Source organism: Lottia gigantea (assembly GCF_000327385.1).
Source record: "Lottia gigantea unplaced genomic scaffold LOTGIsca_19, whole genome shotgun sequence".
NCBI lineage: Eukaryota > Metazoa > Mollusca > Gastropoda > Lottiidae > Lottia > Lottia gigantea.
This window is the reverse complement of record NW_008708358.1, coordinates 1,014,185-1,039,704: the sequence shown is the minus strand read 5'-3', so window position 1 is coordinate 1,039,704 and position 25,520 is coordinate 1,014,185. Positions and strand designations below refer to the sequence as shown.

Sequence of the window (25,520 nt, the reverse complement as noted above, 5' to 3'; positions counted from 1 at the left end):
TATTTATCTTTAATATCAATTCATTATAACTAGTGACAATTCCGTCAATGAAAAAGGTTATAGTAATACAATTATTTTCTCAAGTCAAATTCCGGTTGATATCACTCAGAATTATTACTGCGACAATGTATAATTACTGTCTGATATAAATGTTATATAATGCAGGTTAACGTGTTTTTTTTTTCAAGTTTATGTAAGTGCATTAAATAGCATTACATAAAATTTAATTTTTAAGTCCAATACACTACAGTGCTTTAATCTTAGTTCAGCATTTTTTTTTTTTGGTTTATCTTTCTTGAATCAATATCTTGTCGGAAATTGTCGGAGGGAAAAAGAATCGTTAGCTGGAAAAATTCAAACAGGGCGTCGACAATTCCATATCTTCATAATATAAAAGGTGGATATTCTAATGCCCCTAAAAATATTGCCTTCTAGGACTGATAATAAAGCATAGGCCGACATTGAAAATTCAATTAGATTACTACTGTTGTGAAAACATCTATAAATACAATACGGGGAGCCACGGTGGCTCAGTGAGTTAGACGCTTGCTCGCTGACCTAAAGGTCCAGGGTTCAATCTCGGCATAGGTCGAGATAATACCTTCGGATTTTACAACCTGGTTTTCCCCTGTCAGTGATGCAGGTAAGAGGGGCTGGTACGGAAAAAAAGCGTCTAGTGATGACCATTTTTGTTTGTACCAATCTAACTTAGCTAACTGTATTGTTTTCTACTACCGGCACAGTACTATTTGTATTGGTAGGCTATCGCAGATATCTGAAGTAGGACAGAATTTATCTATATATTATCATTGTATTTGGCCTAATTGTCTGATAAGATTTTTTGAAAGTTTATCAAATTTCCACTATCTAATCTAAAGCCATCATTTAAATTAAGTTGTCATGAGGTAGTGGACAAGATAAAACAATAGTTAACAATTATCAGTCTATTGACGATGACATGGGTTATTTTGATTTCTTGTTTACAAGCCCACGTAAAAATGTGGGCTTTATTGCCGTTGTCCCTGCCCATCGATATGTCAATCAATAAATCGAAGAAAAGATTCAAAAATGTTGGTGAATTACGTTAGAGTGTTTTATTTCCATGTAAGAACCATAAGTAGTTTCGTATGTCGAGTGGGTATGTTATTTTGCTCGCACACTATCTTCTAAGAAAGTCGCTTGATTGACAAATGGTTGAATCTCTTTCTCAATAGATATTATAACGTGTATAAGGACTAATCAAATACGGCCTTTATTCATTCACGCTGTGGTTCATATATGTTGACAAATCAAGTTCGGCCTACAATATTTAAAAAATTTTCGTGCACTACATAACTAAATCACATGTAAATATTAAAGATAAGCAGTGTTATATAAACCCAAGATTGATGACAGTACACCCATATCAGTCTTTGTAGTTGGAAAATCAAGTCAAAATGTGGTCTGTACAGGTTTTAGTGGTAGCTGTTGTAGTATCGGTCTGTACAGCTCACTTGTGCATGTTATCGCCACCTCAAAGAGGATCTCTTGTTGGTTTCAATAAAAAAGGTAATAGTAATGCAATTTTTTTCTCAGGTCAAATATCGGTTGATATCACTCAGAATTATTACTGTGTAATATACGACAATGTATAATTACTGTCTGATATAAATGTTATATAATGCAGGTTAACGTGTTTTTTTTTTCAAGTTTATGTAAGTGCATTAAATAGCATTACATAAAATTTGATTTTTAAGTCCAATACACTACAGTACTTTAATGTAGTCTTAGGTAACCTTTTTTTTTTTTGATTTATCTTTCTTGAATCAATATCTTGTCGGATGTCCGACGCTTTAAAAGAGCGGAACGAGGGCAAGAGAATCGTTAGCTGGAAAAATTCAAACAAAATTCCATATCTTCATAATATAAAAGGTGGATATTCTAATACCCCTAAAAATATTGGCTTCTAGGACTGATAATAAGGCATAGGCCGACATTGAAAATCCAATTAGATTACTACTGTTGTGAAAACATCTATAAATACAATACGGGGAGTCGCGGTGGCTCAGTGGGTTAGACGCTTGCTCGCTGACCTAAAGGTCCAGGGTTCAATCCCGGCATAGGTCGAGATAATACCTTCAGATTTTACAACCCGGTTTCCCCCAGTCAGTGATGCAGATAAGAGCGGCTGCTGGTATGGAAAAAAGCGTCGAGTCGTTCGGATGGGACATACAACCGAGGTCCCATGTGCTACAGGCTGCGTACGTAAAAAATCCCTCGACAGTTGAAAATCGAAAAAGAGTAGGCTAATGACGCGGTCCTGGAAACATTCTCTCATTGCAGCCTGCATGGAATTAGCCCATTATGGTGCAGAAAATTATGTCGTAAAACTCCATTCATTTCATTTCATTTTTTAAATACAATATGTCACTTTGTCGAACTATTATTTTAGGAGCTGATGACTGTTTCTTGATAAAAGGACCATGTGGTAAAAGACCTATTTCTTCAAACCCTATCTTGTTAAGGTAAATAGTTCAATCAAAATGATACACGAGTCCTATCCGTTAATCACATCACTCATTAAAGTCAGAGTAAGTAGGCGAACAACAGAAAAAAAAAATACTCGTGGATGTGGAATCACTCATGACAACCTTATAATAGAGTGAGTTTATGTAATGGAATGTCACGGAAGAAGTGGCCATTATCTGTATTATATGCCTTTTGGATTAAGTTCACTCTCTCAACCAGCCTAAAATATTTCAAGTATCGATCCCATGGTTACTCTTCAATATCATATATATTTATTTTTAAGAACAGAGGGCCCGTCCTTCCTTATTAGTTGTTTTACTAATACCGGTACTAATATATTTCAGAGGAAACCAAAATTTTACTGTAGTATTCCAAAAAAATTTAGATCATTGGGCCCAAGCCACTCCGGTAGGTTATCATTTTTACTCACAGGTTCCTTGTTTCAATTTGTGCATACCGTACTGTAGAAAACGTCCTAAGTGCACAGGAGTTTATCCATCGTATACTAGTACAAGGTTGCATCCGTCGTTATCTTCACAATGTCCAGCTATTATGAACTTGTTCTTAGGCATTAACCACCTTTCTTGTATCATGGAAGTTTATAAATGAAGCGTGTCAATGGATGTCAAGGTGCGTATACTCCAAGTAGTAATACACTTCTTTAAAATTTTACAGGGTATGTTTACCATCTCATTTGGTCCAGTAGATCAGACAAATGTAATTGCTACTATACCTGATATGGGCGAACCGTCTTTAACCCTGTATGCTATCAACATCACCATTCCCACTCTCACGTAAGTTTGATCTAGTATCAATAGATAATAATCAGTAGTACAGAATCTAGTAATTAATACAAGTATACATTATAAACAATATTAGTTATGTTGACTCTCCGAAGGGGGCGTCGGTTTGACAAATCCAGTAGCAAGATGGCACGAGTTGTTTTTGATTCGATCGCAGTTAAACCTTTTCCTTCTCTCGAGTACATGTAATTGTCATATGGTAATTTCTTTTTTAGAACTGGTTCTTATGTAATACAGGTAAGTTAAAATAATATTTTATACAACGTTCTTGATCTATGTTGGATAATTTAAACTAGTTATCGCCCTTGAATTAAAAGAATCTTTGTTGTCAATTCAGCAGTTTTGAATATTTCATCGACATGCGACTTGACTTTCGTTTTCCAGTGATATTTTCATGAATTTTAACGAAAATTTCTGGTTACCCACCGAATAAAGAAGCGGATGAACGTGGACTACATGTGTATGCACGGTATGGAGTTTCAAGGAGGCTACTTCTGTTTCATTAAGAACAATCAAAATTGATAAAGATATGTTTTCTATTGTAGACACAGTATGTGACAAAGAATCCACAGGCACCACCAACTTTCTACCAATGTGGAGATGTGACGTTGGTGTAAGATATCACTAACTTCAACAAAATACTCATACTGCAACAATCATTGAAAACATGAACACCAGGCCATGTGGATCCCCAGCCCGTCAAATCTGGCCCTAGCCGTTCCTCAGACGTGGTATTAGGATGGTATATAGGTCTAAACGGAACGATATCCCATCAGTATATCACGTCCGAGAAACGTTTAGGGCCCCAAATCACAAACTAACGCTTTGATATTCTTTTCATTTTATTTACCATATAGATTCATTGTAGTCGATTGTTATTTAATTTACAAGTAACATCTCATTTAAATTTCCGATTAACCGGCTACGACTCATGTATTTTATTTTGTGCTCTATTGAAATACAATTGCTGTAGATGTACATTCAGATATTAATAGCTTACAAGTATTTTGCTATTGAATTGTGAAAATAATTATGAATTAAATACTCACCTAGTGCTAAGCTACAGCGGTGTTTTATCTCAATAAAAAAGGGGTGTTTCTGAACCATATTGGGCTGATAATGAAAGTGGAAAACGTAATACAGTTTGAAGTATTTTTTTCAGGCACCAATAAGCTGCTCTTAGCGGAGTCTTAATACGCTATCTGTACCGGTATGGTAAATACTGGGCCTGGAACGTGATGTTCACATCTTCAACAATAACATATCAAAATCTAAAATAGCAAACGTATCCCAGCTTAGAGTAGCCAAGTAAACCAACTAGAGGCCCATGCAGGGACCACGACAGAACAATGGTTCATCCTTTACATTAACCAGGAAAGTCAAAGAAGTTTGGTGCCTCAAAATTAAAAACTAAATTTATCAATACAGCAGAAACATGCCGGATATTCGATATGATAACATGACGGATTGTCTGCTGTTTTCTCCCATCAGGAATATTCCAGGATAGCTATTGGAAAATTTCCTAACTGTCCGATATTTCCCTGTCGGAATTGCAGGTGACATAGGTTAGCTTCTAAATTTATAAAATAAAATAATATGAGACTATCTCCCTTGCTATAGTTTGACAGTCTCTTTTGTCGTGTAGGATGCCAGACTACTTTCATACGTCACTAAAATACGATCCGAACTCGGGCTCTAATTTATCAATCCATATAATATCTGATCCATGACGAACTATGGTTTCAAAATAGTGATGAAATTAACAGTAGTACATTAGGATAGGTAGAATACGTCTAACATTCCGTATTGGGTCAGTGGGTTTGCTAAAGGCGAAGCAACACATTCTACCCTGATGATCGTATTATTATATTTATGAAGACAATGAGCTGCTTCCAGTCAAAAAAGGTAAGACGGTTTTTATTCCCGTACTATCGTTTTGATTTAATATTTGTGTTGACATATATCCAGATATACCATGGCTGCTTACTGCGTATTGTCTCATATAGGAGAGTAATGGTAATGGTAACAAGTTTGTGGTTTTCCTAGGAATCATGGGGAAGCCGGTCCCGCGTTCTGTGGCCCGGCCACCGTAGAAACGCCACTGTCTAAAATAATATCAACTAATTATCATTTATTTACGTTTCTGTTGATAAAGAAGCTATTTGTACTTCTGGGTCGTATTCTGGCCTGGTCACTTTGATAATAATAGTCCCCATCGGATGATCTCTGTTCTCATCTACAGCCTTATTCTTTCTTATAATAAAGAAAGATTACTAATTACTACAAGGCAATCAGACAATTTATATGTTAGTTTTCATTAAATTACGTATAATATCATTATAGTCCCCAATGTGTGCTGAGTCTGGCAATATTTACGAGGCACACTGATATTTTACTTAAAGTAGCCATGTCAACATTCAAATACCACATTTTTTAAAATGATTTTGTCATGTTGTGATTAAACCTTTACCAATTGGTCCAGAGGATCGGGATACACATCGGGTCGGAAAATAGCAAGAAATATTAAGCTATTCGCGCGAATAGATAACTATATCTAAGCGCTAATTAAACACTTTTTGGATGTTTTTTGCTAGTTGATATGTCGTCACATAATGGAATAATACATTTACACCAATGTAAAGTCACTGCTTGTTTTATCAATGTTATGAGTCATGCAAATAGAAGAGTCAATTTAGAGGAGAAAATATGAAACATTTTCAATAACTAGATTATCAAAGTGCTCTTTTGCTTCGTCTACTGTTTTAGTCTTACGTAAGCAAATCGATAACATAGAATGATTTACAGGAAACCAGAAAAACCCACCTACTCTACAGATCACGTCAACAAAACATTTACATTAATTTGTCTGATGGCCATATTGGATTTCCATAAAAGAGCCGTTTGGGAAACGTTTAATTAAGGCAATAATGAAGATAATAAAAGACCTGTTCATTTTCAACATAACTTGTATATAAGTAGACGTTTTCCCATTTACAATGATTCCTGGAATTCAACTTAGAAAACACTAATATCTGCATTATAAACAGGCATTCAATCATCTAAATATCATAACTATAACTAATACCAATTAATATAACTAATATCAACAGATCGAACTAAAGAGCTTCAGACAGGTGTTCCGGAAATGAATATCCGCCATTCTGTGTCTCTTTTTGTAATGTGAAATGAATTGTCAACAACGTTTATGGCGTCAACAACATTTTCGATTATTCCCACCCTTTATATAATCCCGGAAACTTCTACCATTTCTTACCATTCCTTAACATTCGGCTCAATCTTCGTTAGTTTCCGTGAGTAAAACCAACAGCATTCTAGTTAATACGAGTACTCGTTTATTGTACTGGAAAATCGTGCAAATGATAACAATAACGATTGTGTTGAGTTTGAGAGTGAAAAGTTTTAAAAGTTCTGGACATAAATTATAATCTTGACAACCACTAAAATTAGAAAGTAGGTCAACAGCGTAATGACTATGGCATAATAAAATAAATTGTATGTAATAAATTTTGACAGACCACTAGTAACTAACAAACACCATCATAAACAATGAAACGCTTCGTTTTAAGTCAGAAGTCAGAGACAACGCATCATCATTTCATAATTAATAAGCAAGCCCCATCCATTACCCGAAGGATCTACGTGACTCTCTGGACAAACCACAAACTGGCACGTTGGTCGTATTGAGTGGGTTGGTTGTAGATCAAAGGTTTACCCCCACCTCCAACAGATGCTGTTACTACAGAAGCTGATAATACACTAGGTTTTCTTTATGTTGTAAATTGTAGACTAGGTAGTTGTTGGTAGATGACAAGTTAACTTCCGATTCCAGCAGACGCTGATATCGTAGATTAGGTAGTTGTTGGTAGATGACAAGTTAACGTCCGCTTCAAAGCAACTGATACGACTGACTAGGTTGTTGTTGGTAGATGACAAGTTAACGTCCGCTTCAAAGCAACTGATACGACTGACTAGGTTGTTGTTGATAGATGACAAGTTAACGTCCGCTTCAAAGCAACTGATACGACTGATTAGGTAGTTGTTGGTAGATGACAAGTTAACGCCCACTTCCAGTGGAAGCTGATATTTGCAATGATTTTTATATTTTTGGTGTTGGAAAACTAATGTACAGATTTAAGCGAAATAGAAACAAAGTTGTAGAGAAATATGTCCACTGCTTATTCTGAAGGCTTCAACTGAAAATAATATGGAACTGTTAAAGCCAAACACTACAAGAATTTTAAATTCCTCACTCAAAAAATAGCACACTCCGTTTTTTTTTATATAACTTAAGAAGTGTTACACACAGTTATCGGATCTACACCGAATGACGTTTTAAAATCTTTCATACATGCCAAAAACATAGTTTAACAACGGATCTTTTCACTATAACATTTTATGTATATATAATATAGAATGGCCTTTTGTCGAAACAGATAGTTTTTGACAGTAAACATGTTTTTTTCTGTATCTAAAATGAAGATAACTAAATACCATGTGGGATATTGACGTAATATGTAATCAGTGGTTTCAAATAAAACAAAACGCCAACTGGAATAACTTCTGAACAAGATAGGTAGGCATGTTTTATTCTATGGTTTCATTTAAAAACTATTTTGTTCTGAAATGACCACCAATTCTTTCCCATTCGAAGATCACTAACCAACGTGTATATCGACTGTTGTTTTGCTTTTTTGCCAGTTCCGCCATTTTTGTTAAACGGATAGAACTTGTGTATTGGTTTAATTTTCTATTATTAGGCACACTATATCAGAACAGTCGTGTTAATTGAATGTATGTGGAACGATTCATATATCTTATGCCCATCCTTTTGATCTGAAAGATCCGGTAATAAGCTCGTAAGCTCGTTAGCACGACTTTATAATGAGCTTATTTTCTTTACAATTTAAATTGCTAAAATCAATATTAGTGTTCATGTGCATTATTTTGAATGTTGATCGAGATTTGTGATGAACCTTTTATGTTCTTGTATATTTTCTTTGACATTAAAACCTGCCTCATTACACTCTATAAGGCAGCATCTGCCATTTCATTTCCGTTACTAGATAATAGCAGCCTGTCTCGAATGCTGGTAGAAATGATCATTTGAACGGAAGATGTTTTCCATGTAAAATAAGGACGAGTGTTAATTTCTATCATCATAGTCATTAATTTTACATTAAGATTAGTATTATTAAAGGGATTGTTAAGAGGTTTTCTAATCGAAAATATGCAGGTATCGCATAAGGTCCTTTGCGATTAGTGACGTCAACAAACACTTAGTTTTAGTGCAATTGCAGAAACCGCAGATGTCTGATTGGAATGGTGCAAATTGCTGCTATCAGTGTCCCCGGTACACATAAAATTTTTTGAAAACCTCTTTACAATCCCTTTAATCCCGCAAACAAAATGTTGAGGTAACTGCCATACGATCTTATACGTCAATGATATTAAGTGTAAAAATGTCGGTCAGGTGAAAGGATGGTCGTGAGACGGTGTATATTATAGGAATATTAGAATGAAGTGAAGGTTTAAATCAGGTATATAAGTTGAAACTAATGGTCTAATCGTGTAAATAATATAATAATACTGTCTGTACATAATCATTGTTTTCAACTTTAATTTCTTTAGTTTTCTGTATCGCTGTTAATTTTGTGGTAATTTTTGAAAAGCAGAAGTTATTTCACCTTTGATATGCAACGTTTGTCCAGGAGTGTCTATTTCATTTGTGTACTTGTGTAGGTTCGCAAAGTACTTTTTGTAACCTTCATGCATGTGAGAGTCAAAACGGGACACGTGTGAAGATGCTAATCGGACCAATAAGCCTATAATGTTGTCTGCTTTCTTGTTTTTGCAAGTAACTTCCGGTTTGATTTTTTATTGCTGAAAGCAGATACCCGTTACGGGGGTCGTCTAGAAACATAAATTCATAATTGAAGCCATTTCAATCTTCTTTAAAAGGAAAATGAGACTACTATGAAATCGGAAAAGAAACCAATTTTGTCTGTTTTCTAGTTTGTTCGAGTCACTCTCGACTGGAAAGACTGGGTATTCATGGGTTTCATATCTTTATGCTGGCTGTATGGTATGTATGACTTCATAATCACAATCAGGTGCAGAAAAGTAAGACATGAGGATCTATTTTTCTATGGAATTATAAGTATGACTTTCTGGTCTTCAACTCCTCCAGGAAAATTTATCGATGTCACCGCAAGCAAGAATTTACCAATGTCAGAGAAACCCGAAAGCAAGAAATATGCAATCCCTTATAAAATAAAATTGTTATGATATACGTTTCTAACCTTATGGCTATAGGTTTTGTTATTTTGATAACTAGGCTATTAATTAATATTCATGTTCCCACAGTTAATGGTAGTTAAGGTCAGGCAAAATACTAGATATACATCTTATTTGTTTTTCACGATGTTTTGCCCAGGGACAAAAATGGCTGTATTGTTACTGATCTGGCATGAACTCGTGATGCCTTACTTTACAGTTAAAGGGATTATAAATTTAGCCGTGGTTATCAGACGTCTGACTGCAAATTATGATGGTGCATTCTGATACTATCAGTGTCCCCGACACAAATATAATATCTTAGAAAACCTTTTTACAATCCCTTTAGGAAAGGACACTAGCTAGCTGAGTTCGGGGTTCTATAGATTCGTCCGACCTCTGCAGACAACCCCTCTTTGTTATTATTTGTGTTGTTGTTAGATATGCATATACGATTGTGCACACCACCTCCGCCCCACAATTTATAACAATCATTAACAGCATCATTCTTAGTTAAATATGTGAATATGCTAATAAGGTTGTTATCGGTTTTAATCTGTTCTATGGATCACATCATTTTCTCATTATGAATTAAAATTAGGCCAATAACTCTTCATGATTAAAACAAGGCAAGGAAAATTCAACTGTTCTACCACTGACTGAAAAATAGTACATAGTAAACTGAATTAGTAAAAAACAATAGAAGTAAACATTACAAAATTAATTCAATTATCTGATACGCATCGTGACTCGAGTCAGAAATTTATGACAAATAACAGCAACAAAATAAACAGTAAACAAAAACACTGTCAATGTTTTGGAAAAGGAAGACAATCTTGTGTCATCATTGTCAACAATTAAATGTTTTATTACTTTACAATAACAATAGACTCGTGGCAAAACTATAACTTTAATATAGAATATCATATACCTAGTGATCTGTAACGGGACATTCACACTGTCATTTCGTTTGACTTCCGCTTTCGTATCTATATGATATACAACAGTTGGATTTTCTGTATCACGATAATTATCATTTCCGGTAGAGGTATTGGTGCGGTATTCAAAAGTTGGAATCAATTTGTTCTAGTCAGTGTTTGCTTCCTCTACTTGAACTTGGGTGAATGGTTTTTTCAACGTGCACAGCCTGTGGCACACCAAACCATAGATTTATTATTTCAATGTCCTTTTTTAATGTCAGTACAGTCTATAGCATCTATGATATTCAATTCAACAGCAGGACTTCTATATCACGATAACTAGCAATTCTAGTATAGGTATTGATGTGATTTTAAACGCTTGAATCAATATGTAGAGTCAGTGTCTATTACCCAACTTGAACGATCATCTATAAATTGAAAGTATTTCTTTTTCTGTTTTAACTTTTATGAATAACCAGTTGCGGATTTGCTGGATGCTGACTAAATTACTGATAGGTACTGAGATTAATTTTCATTTAGCGAAACTCACCAGTACGGTGTATCGGACCTGTATCGTGGATGATCTGTGGAATGCCGGATTAGTTATTTAACATTTACAAACTGTGCACTCTGAATGACATTGGAAATGTGTAAAGAACCAACATTTGTTCAGGGCTACGCCAAGATGGACTTTCAGATTCCAAGAGAAACAAAGCAAGCTTTCACCTTAACAACAGCCTCTCTCTAATGGCTTATATAAAAGTCGTGATCTGTAGCAACTAGCAATTAGCTTAATAGATTCGTTTCAATATACACTAAATGCTTTGATACAGAAGCCAATGTCATGGTCGGGTCGAACATAAAATCTAACCACTTAACATTTAAACACCATAGCTTCCCTTTGAAGATATATTTAAACATCTAAAACACTTGTTTTTGGATCCTATATCGTTAATGGTAGCCTTGATTGGCTCCTATTCAGAATCAATTGACTTATTGTGAATTGCTACAGAGATTGATATGGGGACATATTTCAACACAATGCCTATTCAAACTGATCCAATGCTTTTGAGCTAATAGTAAAGGCACCAATGTTTTGAACTTGTGTCTAATGTCACGTTCTATATCGAACAAATTTTCTGTGAAGAGTCAAACTGTGCTGGCTTGTACCGAAATCAGATAAAAGTTTTGATTTAATTTCACCACATTCTTTATTAGCAAGTGTATCATATATTTTAATGTTAACGAATTATGTTTATCATACTTCATTTACCTACTGGAGACAGAGATAATTTCTAGTTATTTGGTTTAAATAACATTTGAATAGCGTCAGTATTCTGTACCAAAGTTCAAAATGTATCAGTTATGAATATCTAAAGATAGATAATTGTATTGCACCGAATGATTGCAAAATCAACAAACTACTGTCTGAGCTCGGAGGTGATACGTGGCCATTCACTACTTTCTGACATCATCGTCTGAACTTTTACAGCTTGATATTAATAATTTTTCAGAGGACATGGTGCGATCTAACTTGAAGTAATTACGTCGTCGCTCGACAAGATTAAGGTAAGCAACTGAAAGCGTCTTAGAAAAATTAACTGAGTGTTGGTGATAATAGAATTGGGTGTCTGAGAAAGTGTCATGGAGCGAAGAGAAAATGAAATTAAGTGTTTGAAATTATTGTCGGGTATCCGAATGAAATGCAAGTTGGTTGCTCGAGAAGACCGATTTAGGATTCCACGACTGTCAATTTAATTACTTGAAGAAGCTTGCCAGAGGTATGTATGATTTCAGTCACACTAGACAATTGAGTGTCAGGACAGGATATTTAGTTTCAGGATTTGAAATTATTATAAGTTTTAGGTAGAGGCATTGGGGCAGAAATTGAATCAAATAACTGGAATATTAAAATATTAATGTTTTGATTAGGCGCCAGAAATATTAAATTCGATCGATTACGATAACTGGATTAAGTTCTATAGATATTGACGTCAAGATGAGTATAACAGATATCTAGCACCTGAATCAGAAATATTAAAGGGATTGTAAAGAGGTTTTCTACATGGTTTATTATGTATCGGGGACACTGTTAGCATAATTTGCACCATTCAAATTTCGTCTGTGGTTCTTGGAATTCCACTTAAAGGCAAATACAGAGCCATTATAAAGGCAAAAAACTAATTAATGCTTAATTAACAATTTATAATTATAAAACAAATTCAGTTTGATCAATAAGATACATAGATATAAATAGCATACTTTAGAAATATTTTCAGGCATAACTTACAACGTTTTTGATATTAAACACTTTTTTACAAAATAGCGGAATACCCCCTTAAACTAAGTGTTTGATGACGTCACTAATCGCAAAGGGTGCAGAAAAGTAGAACGTAAAACTCCATTCATTTTCATTTCATTTCATTCAGACCCGCGGCTAATATTGTCTGCAAATCAGACCAAGTCCCTTAATTAAATTTTAAGTCTATGTAACTGACAAAAATGAGAAAACAAACAACCGTAAAATGGACACATCCATCAAAATTCTGATTGTTTTGTGTCTGTATATTTGTTTGATATATGAAATATTTATGGTGACCTATGACCCAGGGATGTGATTTATTTCATAACTTGTCATACATTATATTTGGCCATAAAATTTAGGGTGTAGTGATGAATTTAGTACAAATTCGTACATTCTTTCTCGAACAGATAAGAATTTTGCTACAACTTTGGTATTAAAAAGATTTTGAGGTTTTGTGACATATGTGATAGGCCTCTGTTTGATTTGCCTTTTAGGCGGAACCCCCTTCGACAATGCAAATATGACTACGTACGGACGAGCTACACAGGAGGAAGGTTAAGAATGATGAGAATGAGGGTGAAGCATACATGCTGCACTTTAGTGTGTAAACGTAATATTTAGGCCTCGGGAAATACATATTTATGATGCCACGTGATTTTCAAACCGACCAATGACAACGCTTCTTCATACGGTTTGTTTTGTAAATACACACACACACATGCCATTGGAGAATAAAATATGAAACATCTCTATGTAGGAGTTCACTACTATACTTCTTTCACTCTCGATTTTCAATACTTTGGACGAGATTTTGATTAACGGAATTGTCTTGCTTGTACGATTTTTGATTTAAGAATAAGGGCAACCCCTCTCACATGAAAAGAGTCGATTGGTATGGTGTAAAAACTGATTAAGATTGTTGAATGTGTCTATAAATAACGTCAATGTAAAACTCATACAGACTCGCAACACAATTTTTGATAAAAATTCTTCCTGGTCAGTGTTACTCGGTCGATGGCATTAATCTGACAGAAATACCACAATGTGAAATTCTTGTCTAACCACATAATGAATTGTGTTATATAAACAGATACTGTGCTATTATTAACACACTAATACCTGTCACTGTCATTTTTAATGTCATTTTACATTCATAATCTTCTGTCAATCATGTTCATAAAGAAACGAAAGTGTGTGCAACATTAATGCGTTGTCCACACGATATCTTAGCCAGTTTTATGGACCAATCTTAGTCTGAACTGCATTGAAAGTACAGTGAACGAGGTTGTTCGGGCACCTGGGTGGACACAATGGTAGCTAGTACATCACCTCGAAAATGTACAAACACTCCATTTACAATGGTTCATAGTTACATAGAAACACTGTGTGCTGAGTTCACAGGGTTGGGGAATTGGTCGTTAGATTGTTTTGTAGTAGTTGGTGGCTGACAGATCGCTAAAAGAAGGCACTCGCATTGACATGCAGCAGAATAAGAGACAGTGTCAGTTGCGGGTGCTTGATTACCACATGTTGTTGGCTATAACAGCGTTATTTTCGATATCTATTCGACTGAGGTGACTTGTTCATTGAAAGTGCACTATAAAGATACCGCTACAGAATCTGTACCGGAAGTAGTAGTAATACAAAAGGGTGGTTCAGGAGATGAATATCAGTAATAAATTACTTCCGGTAAACATGCTGAGAAACCATCTTTATAGTGTATTTCCGTTGATAGCGCCGATGAATATAATCAAATAACCGTACTTCTGAATCCAACCACTGTATCAATCTGTATAGCTCTGATCATTGGAGATAAATATTGTAATATTTAAATATGATTCGGTAATATCCGTCTGTAGGTTGACCACATGCTATCAGATTGATTCTGATAATAATTTTGAAATTTCCTCTGGTACTTTGTTAACTGACTAGTAAACACGAAATGTCCTCGATTACCAGATTAATTTTTAAAGATCCATTAAATCTGCCCACAAGTACGGAACATTCATTTCAGTTCATTGTCCTCAAACGAAGACAAGATCTTGGATGATAATAGGTTCTTGGCATGTTTCTGTTCACGTGCGTAATGAAATTCAGCAATAATCACGTGGAAATCTACATAACTATATCTACAAGTACAAAGGGTACAGAAATTCATTAGGCAGGGAAATTAACAACTTTAATTCTGTTATCAGTTCTTGAGGCACCCCTATGGTGTCTGACTAATTACACAAAATAATGTGTTAGAAATTCAGAGATAAAATGACGAAAAGCAATGGAGTTTCCTCGTGGGGAAAAAGGCGAGAAAGCGAGGAAAAGGCGAGAAAGGGAGGAAAAATGCGAGAAAGCGAGGAAAAATGCGAGAAAGCGAGGAAAAAGGCGACGAAAGAGGCGAGAAGGCAAGGAAAGAGGCGAGAAGGCGAGGCGAGAAGGCGAGAAAGTGAGGAAAAAGGCGAGAAAAAGGGCGAGAAAGCAAGGAAAAAACCGAGAAAGCGAGGAAAAGGCGGAAAAGTGAGGAAAAAGGCGAGAAAGCGAAGAAAAAAGGCGAAAAAGCGAGGAAAAGGGCGAGAAAGCAAGGAAAAGGGCGAGAAAACGAGGGTAAAAAAGAGGCGAGGAAAATGGCGAGAAAGCGAGAGTAAAAATGGTGAGAATTCGAAAATTTTCCTCGCTTTCTCGCCTTATTCCTTGCTTTCTCGCCTTTTTCCCCGCCTATTTCTTCGTTTGTTTTACCTTTGCTATCTCGCCTTTTTCCTCGCTTTCTCGTGGGCGAGAAGTCAAGCTTCCTCGCTTTCTCGTGAGCGAGAAGTTGAGAGAAGATATGGCCGCAGCCGGCTTCCATAGCAAGGTGATATGATATGAGCTTATCGAAAATTTTAGGCTAATCAATATAATCCCCTGGTTTCTAATTTTCTGGATTATGATAATCCCTGGTCATTGTTTAATGAAATCTGCTTTGACTCTACTTAATTAGTGGAAGTTGTGAAATTAGTTCATTGATCTTTAAGCTGTAATGTGATCTATTTGTACTCAGTTACCCGATCATCGACGGTTTTTTTTATAGTGATTGAATAACGTTGAACAACGGTTGCCAACGTTAATCATAGTATTTTCGGATTAAGCGTACTATAATTGAGCCAATATTTGTTGAGCCGGTTCAATCAATTTTACCACGTTTTAAAACCTGTAGCCTTTCTCAAATGCAGAAATCAAATTTCAATGTTGACCAAATTTGGAGCAATTTTGGTTAGGTGCCAAGTTGACTAAAACCCGAAGTAGTTACTAAATATTTTCATAGCACCGTAAAGTGCTTGCAAAGGAGTTTTAATAAGTGAAGATATCAAGGACCATGCAAGACGTTATTCAATAATTACAATTTGTGACAACACTGTTCTTCAATGAACGCCTCTTCTGGACAGAAATAGGGAGATTTCTATATAAAACGTTCGGTGGTCAAGCTGAAACAGATAATCCGTTGTCTCATAATGAATAGTAGCTGAAGAAGGTAGGTTGTGCTTGATGTGTTATAACAATTAATTTTGATCGTCCAGTTTCAATGGTTTAAAATCAGGTCAAATGATTGCAGGTATCTGAAATTAGTTCATGGATTGTTTCACTACAGTACCATTGGTTTATAATACTATGATTTAGTAACGTTACCTAAGACGGTTTTAGCATTTAAGTTAGTTGTTGTCATCAGAATGGTTTATTGTTAAAGGCGACGTTACTCAAGCTTAGAGTAAAGACAAGCCTCGGGCGTTATACAGGTGGACGGGCGATAGTCGTGTATACTATGATCACTGACAAATGTTGTGTCGTATTGAAAACAGATGAGTTGACCACAACGAGGAAGAAGCAGTATAATAGGATAGGATGTCCCGTGTTGTGTCCGAGTAAGGTTTGGCTGTGACTTTATCACACGTGTGGGTAGTAGTACTTAGCGTCCTTGTTGTATCGTGTCTTGGTGCTGTATTTCCTCTCGATTTCAGAAAGTTGACGCTTGTGGGAAAAGGTTAGATTCTGAAGAATCGTGTCGACAATACGAGACTAAAGTGATCTTAAAATAAGAACAACGGTATTGGAATAGCTCCCACGAGGCTTAATGTAGACATTCGTCATTTGATACAACGTATTGGGAATATCGTGAAGTGATAGCTTAAGAAAATAACTAATAATTCACAAGGACATCTACAAACCGAGTTAAGACTGTTTGTAAACATATTAATGCTGATTGTGTATCGTGATGACACAGACTAAGAAATTCTATCAGTATTGGGAATTTCAGACATAGTTTGTTCATTTTATTATTACTATATGATAACCGTTATGATTTTCTTTGATTTAGTTCATTGCATATTAGCATCACAATTATTGTAAACATAACTTTAACCCTGTGCCAGTGCCTTATATTGAATAGTAACTTGTTACTTTTCAATCACCCTAATCTCTAAACCAACTAACATAAGAAAAATTAGAAAGACAATTTCTTCTATCCTTTAATTACATAACCGTCTACTTAATGAGAAAATTAAGATTGATTGTTCTTTGGAGACTAGAAGTTGTTTGTTTTCCAGTGCTGTATAGGAACCAAGAATAATTGTCATTCTTAGGATACATAGTGGTGAGTATCGCCTTTGTTTTTGTTTGTTTAGTCTAAAACTGTGGGCATTCGAAATAGGATTTGAATTTTAGGACATCAGGGCAACCGGACCAAAACAACTCGATGAACACCTAAATTATATTATCATGGTTTTTTGTCCTTATTTCTTGTACAGGTATATGTTTCCAATTAGCAATTTTCTTCTTCTCTTTCTTAAATATCTTTATCAAAGATGTAATATTGATTGAGGTGTTTCGGGGGAAGATGGTATAGAATGTTTTTGACCTTTGGACTAATGTAACTGATGAAGTTTTCGGGAAAAAGAGAGTTCCCATTCTCTAATTTGAATAGAGGAAGACCTTTTTGTGTCTCAGATCACATATTACAATTCATACGACTTCCATATATCGTAACGATTTTGACATTTCTAGATTCAGTTGGCGTTTGTATCGGTTGGCGGTAGTAATAATAATAATAATAATAATAATAATAATAATAATAAACTCTTTATTTTACATGGGTCAGACATGGTCCTATTATGTACATGGGGTTTCATATTTTTTATCATAAAATTTTGTGGCCCCTGCACTGTTTCCTCACCTAATGTTTCCTAGAAAGAGAAACTGACTAGATTTTTTCTTGCGATTACAAAATGGAAGATTTGTTAGTTGTGTGTCTTCAATGGCAGCCACAATTAAAATTTCAATGATTCAAAGTTATGTAGTGTAATCGTGACAGCTTAACCACACAATAGATAATCGTTGGTATTATTGATAATCCGACTTCGAATCGTGATAAAAACAAAGGACTGCTATAGTTACAAATATTGTAATGAGGTACCTTAGAGAATATTTGTCAACTCTAATCGCTGTATCTCTTCATAATCTAACTGAGAATAGAGAGGTTACTGTATCATTCAATAAAATATTCAAATTTGTAGTTGAAGGAATCCAGTCGACTTCTTAAGTTATATTTTTCGTTCTCTTGCTGATAAAGATTTTATATAAGATAAAGATGTATTCTTATATTGAGAGGATGGGCGTTCAACCTTTTTCTTTCTACACCTTTTACGATCCTTGCTCAATTGCATAGAAACAAGACAATTGTGTTTTGGATTTCGGTTTCGTTTTCCGGTTTGGATTGTTAGTACTTGGTTTATTTATTCCTCCAAAGAGAAGTGCCACCAGATGTCGTACTTGGTGCAGAAAAAATAAATTGAACTGAAACTGAAATGCAATGGTCGATTGCATAATAATATATAGCATGTTAGTAAATTCACTTTAATATCTTATATTACAGTTATTCAAGTAAGATAGATGAAGGGAATTGAATGTTGATACAAAGATGAATGATAGCAGACCTCAAAGCAATCTCTATTGGTGAATAAAATTAAAAACTAATCAATTCCATGTAACAGTTTAACAGACTTATTGACGTGTTATTGATGAAATGTGGTAAAGTGAATAAATAATGCGTCTCCGTTGATTTGAGTAATCTGAATACATTCACAAGAGCTAGAGATCACTAGAAGATAACTGATATAAGTAACACTGCGAAGTGTTTAGAAAGAGTCAAACGAACCAGTCTCATAAACAACCACTCTTCAATTTGGATAGAGGAAGACTCATTTGGTGTGTCGATTTGATGAGAAATTACAGTTCTCCCATAAAAGTAAGGCTTTGATGTTTTAGATGTTACTGTGTACTCGCGATTAGAAAATGGAAGATTACTGAAAAAAACTGAGAAAATCGAATCTTCTGCTACTTAATTGGTGTGCCAAAATACCATTAGACGACAAATTACGTTTTTTTTTCACGTAATTCATGGTTTTAAAGGATTTCGTCTCGCGATCAAATAATGGAAGATAACTCCAGCATGGATTCAAATTTGACTTCAACCCTCCCGTCACATCTGGCGTATGTGAGAGTGGAATACATCATAACAACGTATGTGTATAGGATCCTATATGGTATTGGATTAGCCGGAAATGTGTTTGCTGTAATTGTGTGGAGCAGAGCAAGAGCCAAATCATCACCAGTGAAATATTTCATTGCAATCAGTGTGGCAGATACATTGGTGCTGTTTACTCATGCTCTTGAAAATATCGTGGACCTCAGTATTGATGGCTTGTGTCAAAGTGTCCATCTCATGTTTTTAGCTGTTCAAAGTTTTGCTATTTTATTAGTTTTAGGCTTGAGTGTCGAGCGATATATAGAGGTGTGCCACCCTTTAAAAGGAGAAAAATTAGTCACGGTATCGCGAACGAAGAAAACCATCATTTTAATGGCCATTGTATCTGTTCTGGGAAGCTTTATGGAAGGATATATCTGGAACGTTGACGAAAACAAATTGTGCGTCCACAGACAAAATATTCCGCGTCGACTGTTATGGATATACGGCACGTGTGTGTTATTTCTTATGTTTATGTTGCCTATATTTACTATTTTATTTATTAATTTGACAGTATTGTGCAAGGTTAAGCGACGAAACAGTAATCATAGCGTGGCATATAGTACGTCTATGGTTCCCGAAAAACTCTCAATAAATGCAGCGTTTTTAGCAATATCTTTATGGTTAGCGTTAAGTGAATTGTGTTACGCCATTGTCCATCTCATTCAATACTTCGTAGCAACACATTCTGACTTTTTCTGGAATATTCATACCATTAAGCCATTACCCGGACAATGGCGGACGTATTATAACGACGATTCTATTCCACTGTTAATAGCCGACGTAGTGACTCTTGCAAGCTACTCCGTCAATGTGATATGTTTTGTTTTAACCAGTTATACTTTCCGAAAGGAAGCGAAAAGACTGTTCAGAAAAAATATTAGAAATAGGGCACGTTTATGAACATTGTATGACGTATTCTATACTTGCATTATGCTACTCATAAATTGATTACGTCACAATATATCTCAAAACCAGATAACGGTGGTATGGAGAAGTGTGTTCTGTCTTCCAAAGCTAAAATGTGTTTCAATAAAAAGCTAACACTCCTTTAGCCGCAAGGAAGCAGATTGTACCAGAGAACAAGAACCAAAGAGAGATTTACCAGTGTTTTAATTCAATCTAGACTTATTTAGCCCGACAGGTGGCGCTCTACAAATGCTTTAGCCAGTCTAATTAGTGAATGCGAAAGTTTATTGCCATTCAAAAAAAGGTTATATAAAGAGTATAACCTACTTTGATCTGCCGACATGTTCGGGTTCATGTATAGAGGTTGTTACAAGTCAACAAATGACACTGTTCATGTTATTTTTGAACCCAAAATGTATTTTACCTGTTTTTCAACTTGTTTGACATCCATGTCCATGTTCATCGTGACCGCGTTCATGTCTGAATCTCGTTTCAACAAAAAGCATGATTTGTAACCAATGTCAACAGAACAGTTTCTTTTTTTTAAAAACAAAGTTTTACATTTTACTTGGAAATCCGTTAAGCAATAACTTTTGAAATCTTCCTAGGTTTACACAACTTAACATTTTTCATACTCAGGTTTTTATGTTTTTATAATTCAGATTTCATGTCTTTTCTTTTTATTATTTCTGTATCGATCTATTAAAAACTCAAAAAGTCATTGTTTTATTATATTAGAGATCTCTCAAAATGTGACGTTTAATACGTTATTTCGTCTTAGGAGGATTTTTATCAGTGGAGGCGCCAGTCAGGGTATAGGGTGGGGGAGGTTGGGTGACTCTCTCAAACGCTTGATACGCCTATGCATGCACTATGCACTCAACCGTGATAGCTGCATCCCTATTAAATCAGTATGCCCCTCAGCCTGGGTAGGCTCTCGGTCTCGAAGAAAATGGAGGCTGCTGTTTATCGGGGTCAATTGAGACAATTTGAACATCTTCACATTTTCTATTGCAATCTGGTCATATGAGATACAATTTTAAACAAAAATCTTTATAATCATCACAAATAATATTAAACAACAATCACCAATTTTCACACCAGTTGAAAACACGAATGTCGTGCGACAAACATTATAGAGCAGTTATAGTCAACCCTTGCTGTTATTTGGTGCTCAAATGCCACCAGTTAAAAAGCTTGTCTGAGATGATTCCCAAACATCTGCCTCTATTCCAGCCTCTGGTGGATATTTCGACACCAGCCGACAACTGTTCAAAAAGCAATCAGAGACTGGAAAGGATACAGATGTTTCTGTCTAATAAGAGATACAGTATGAGACATGCTACTATATTTCCTAGTTCTAGTCTTCAATCCTGTGTGTGTGTACCAGACGAAGGTGGTTTTTGCAAGTCCGGGGATAAAATTGATGTTTTTTTTTTTAAATAATTCGAACGCTATATGAACTTTTACATGTACTTTTACGTCGGTCGAAAATACATGTTGGTACAAATAAAAGAGCTGTAAGTGACCCCGATACACAGGCTGAGACTACAATTCTTCTTTTAAATCATTTTTACCAAGTGGGTTTATCTTGTGAGATATTAGACATGAACCAAGGGGCAAGTAAAACATCCAGAAGAACAATGATGTGTGATGGTGTTTAGTTGTAGTGATGGAATTGGTAGGTTGTTAAAAGTTTTTAATTTAAACAATTTACTTCAAAATGAATGATATCCCTTGCATAGTAATCTTTGTTATAAAAATGAGTGGCTCGTATTACCGATACCTCGCATTTATACAATGTATCTAAACGGACCGTCTAATCAGAGAGCTTTTTAAAAATGTGTTAAGAGTGAAGAAGTTCCTAAAAACTTCTATGTAAAGCACTGGCCAAGGTCACAAATAAAGAGATAAATGTTCAATACAAGATAAGGTGAAGATGTTTGTCAAATCGAACAAAGGGGAACAACCCATGATAAGATACAATTAACACAAATAACTTTCCTTGCTTTAGAAACAACCTTGCTTGCAGGCCCGAAGTAACAGGGGGGCAATCACCCCTCCCCCCCCCCCCACCACCCCCTCCCGGGTACAGGTCTCCTTGGCCTAATAATCGAGCTAAGCTTTTCCAGAAATATCAGTATAATAGTCGCTTATTATAAGTAAAAAAAGGAAATATTAATTTATGATTATAAGAATTTCCTCAAAGCAGATCATTCTCTAGTTTTGAAGTGCTCTCACACAGACGCAATTAACTACCATGTACTTTTATATATTAATTTGCACGAAGGTTACTAGGTAGGTAAACAATAAAATGAAACGAACCCCTTTAAGGAATCTTATGTTTTGGTTTTTGTCTTGAGAAGACGAGAAAACTATTGAATGAGTATTCTCTGAATCATTTTGGTTTACGATCTCTCGACATAGATCTTGAGTAGTGTATCGAACCTATTTATCCAATCAGAACCTGATTAGAAAAAACCTTAAGATGGGGAACTGGTATTGAACACGAAACTTTCTTATCAAGCCAACTTGCCGAACCACCACAGTTCTATATCCCAGCGTTCAATGAAAGACAAAACATTGTTTCAATAATGGATGAGGTCTGACTCAATATAATACAATGGATAACATGGCTACTACAGACAGAACTGTATATTAAGGAACGTCGATGAGTAATTGAAATGAAGTAAATTGTTATCGATAGCGATGTACGTCTGGATATAATACAACTCTTCATAAGACAATTAGTACTTGACTATATAAGGACTTCTCTAAGGTCTGATTTGAACTCAAACAATACTCTTCATGTAAACAACAATTACTCCGAATGACAATATTAACCTCTTATACCACTATATGATTAAAGGGGCATTCCGAATTTTTGTAGGTCGAAAATTTATTTTATTCAAATTTGTGAAAACTATATTTACACCAAAATCTAGGGAAATGTGCCCTTTAATGTATCTGAAAGTTATAACTAAAATAATCCAGCCGTTAATATTTAAACGCCAAAAGTATTTTAAAACATTACGTAAGGTTTTTAAGTTAGTTCTGCTTTTTGGAAGTTTTTAGAAAAATAATGTAAGGATTTGAATAAAATAAAACGCCTAATATTGTAGAAAAATATGTCTCCAACGTATTCTAAAGGTTTCAACTAATAATATCGAGTCATTATAAAGCCAAACACCAACGCTAGATCAAACTGCTTAATAAACAATTGGTCCTTTTTTTAATCAACCCTTCTAAAACAAATCCAGTTTGATCAAGAAAATACATAGATATAAATAGCATACTTTAGAAATATTTTCAGGTATAATTTACGACGTTTTCGATAATGAAGACTTTTTACAAGAAAATGGAATACCCCTTTAAGAAGTGGCGCTTCTTTTCTGCATTGTACCTTGTCGGCTGTTACTGTGCTATAGATAGGGCAATCTGGTGCAAATAGCTCCCACTGCCCCCCATAGAGGTAGTGTAATCGTATTTGGACTTGAGCTTAAAATAAACCAATGTTGCATTTCCTAAAGCTTTTTCAACAACAATTAAACAGAAAGCTACAATCGTAACAGTCAGAGTAAACAATCTAAAAAATGCATTGCGTTAAAGAATGTTCACACATTCTCGAATTAACTTCAATAGTAAGATTTACTGATAAATCAAGATGAATTAAGTTAGCTTGCCATACAAGGTGATATACGTCCACTGGCAGCTTTGATTTTAAATAAAAATATTTTACAGTACAGTAACAATTACCAGTATGAAATATTCATATCGATTCTTAATTTTGCTTCTTGTTACTTGATACTATTTGTGTTTCTGTGAAACAGGGCACTGTATCCGAACACTGACAATGTGAAAAACTTTATGTGTGAAACAGCTTTTAGTAAACGTTGTGCCGGACGTACCATTCATTAAACAAGTAAACTTTATGACCAAATTGATCACTACGAGTTGCTTTGTGTTTTTAATTTCATTATTTTTCTTTATAGCATCGTTAACCCTGAGTAACTATACAGGTCATTAACAACATTATTTCCACTATGTCTATTTTCAGATTGCGTCTTCCGACGATTGTCTGTAACGGAAGGATAGACAGTTATTGAATTTTTACATCTTTATGCCTCATTTAAAACAAAAAGAAATCAATTTCAGATCATTTATTTTAACCCAATCGTCGCCAGCTTTTAATTTACCGCGAAAATCTTTAAGGTGTACTTCCGGTAAGAAGACACCCTGAACATAACCGTCTCTCTAGTTGCTCTTGTGCGTAAATAGTCCGATCATACATCAAGGGATTGACTGAGCGGTTTTTTTTTTTCATTTTGTATTGGTACATATTAATTAAATAGCAATTCATACGAAACAATATAATTTATTGACAGCTGTAACGAGCGAGTCTTTATGAGTCAATAGTTTCTAATTAACTAACATCAACTTACACTTAAACTTAAAACAAATTCAGCCGTACGTATTCCAAATACATTAGTCACTTTCGATAATATCAAATTACTTCCAAGGAAAGAGACGTAACCAATGACTATAAACTCTTTGATGATTGGTCTGAGGAATTTCAAAACGCTCTGATGATCAGATGCCGTGCCAATGATCACTACTACTACATTTAAGATGTAGCGAATTTTGTCATCTTGGCGTAATCGCACCATTTTGCATTTCACTGTTGATTCTGGATCTATGTAACTTGTTAATTGCTGGGCAGAAAATCAAACGTGGTTCAGCTGTGGTTGTGACATGTAAAACAGGTTATATTGAATCGATTTTAAATATCTTTTATATTCTCGCCGTATTCAAGAGTATTGGGTACATTGGTAACTGAACCTTGCGTTTGTTTTATGTCGGGTTGTCCTCGTGACTACCAAGGGGCATAATCGATGTGAATTAATACTTTTTCCTAGGTTGTTTATAATTACCAATCAATGACATCATGCAGAGTCATTAATTGTTCTTATATGGATTAAACATGTTTATATATTATTCTTGAGTTTGATATTCAGGTAACTAACCCATAACCAGTGGCGGCATTAACTACCTGTAAATGGGGGCACAACTAGGGGGCAGACCGATTAATTAGTGAGGGATCAGTCGGGGTTAAAATTCTAAATCTAAACGCGATGTAGAAGCGACATTAGTGCAAGACTCCCATGGATGTTCTGACCATTTCCCCCTACCCTATTCATCCTGCCCAATAGAAAAAAAATCGAAAAATAGAATTT

At 35.2% G+C, this 25,520-nt stretch overlaps 4 protein-coding genes across 4 annotated transcripts; 3 read left to right on the top strand and 1 right to left on the bottom strand.

Annotated features, from left to right (window-relative positions):
• The first annotated feature begins 1,303 nt into the window (after positions 1 to 1,303).
• On the top strand, positions 1,304 to 4,375 carry LOTGIDRAFT_203715 (hypothetical protein). Its single transcript, XM_009052727.1, has 6 exons — positions 1,304 to 1,548; positions 2,432 to 2,504; positions 2,853 to 2,916; positions 3,184 to 3,302; positions 3,527 to 3,548; positions 3,857 to 4,375. The coding sequence occupies exons 1-6, from the start codon at positions 1,437 to 1,439 to the stop codon at positions 3,926 to 3,928; spliced, it is 462 nt and encodes a 153-aa protein (XP_009050975.1). The 5' UTR covers positions 1,304 to 1,436; the 3' UTR covers positions 3,929 to 4,375.
• Positions 4,376 to 15,092: 10,717 nt separating this feature from the next.
• On the top strand, positions 15,093 to 18,743 carry LOTGIDRAFT_159065 (hypothetical protein; the record flags this gene model as incomplete). The annotated part of the gene is made up of 2 exons (XM_009052726.1): positions 15,093 to 15,474; positions 18,727 to 18,743. 2 exons carry the CDS (start codon positions 15,093 to 15,095, stop codon positions 18,741 to 18,743), a joined length of 399 nt encoding a protein of 132 aa, XP_009050974.1.
• Positions 18,744 to 19,302: 559 nt separating this feature from the next.
• Positions 19,303 to 20,280, top strand: LOTGIDRAFT_159064 (hypothetical protein; the record flags this gene model as incomplete). Its single annotated transcript, XM_009052725.1, has 1 exon — positions 19,303 to 20,280. One exon carries the CDS (start codon positions 19,303 to 19,305, stop codon positions 20,278 to 20,280), a length of 978 nt encoding a protein of 325 aa, XP_009050973.1.
• A 4,003-nt stretch (positions 20,281 to 24,283) lies between these two features.
• LOTGIDRAFT_159063 (hypothetical protein) lies at positions 24,284 to 24,953 on the bottom strand (the record flags this gene model as incomplete). Its single annotated transcript, XM_009052724.1, has 2 exons — positions 24,284 to 24,364; positions 24,729 to 24,953. The coding sequence occupies 2 exons, from the start codon at positions 24,951 to 24,953 to the stop codon at positions 24,284 to 24,286; spliced, it is 306 nt and encodes a 101-aa protein (XP_009050972.1).
• Between the last annotated feature and the right edge of the window lie 567 nt (positions 24,954 to 25,520).

What these genes read in the sequence shown, in the direction of transcription:
- LOTGIDRAFT_203715 (XM_009052727.1), top strand. Translation starts at nt 1,437, where the DNA reads ATGTGGTCTGTACAGGTTTTAGTGGTAGCTGTTGTAGTATCGGTCTGT. An exon ending in ATTGGGCCCAAGCCACTCCG is followed by an intron (nt 2,917 to 3,183) that starts GTAGGTTATCAT and finishes AAAATTTTACAG; the next exon opens with GGTATGTTTACCATCTCATT. An exon ending in ATCACCATTCCCACTCTCAC is followed by an intron (nt 3,303 to 3,526) that starts GTAAGTTTGATC and finishes TTTCTTTTTTAG; the next exon opens with AACTGGTTCTTATGTAATAC.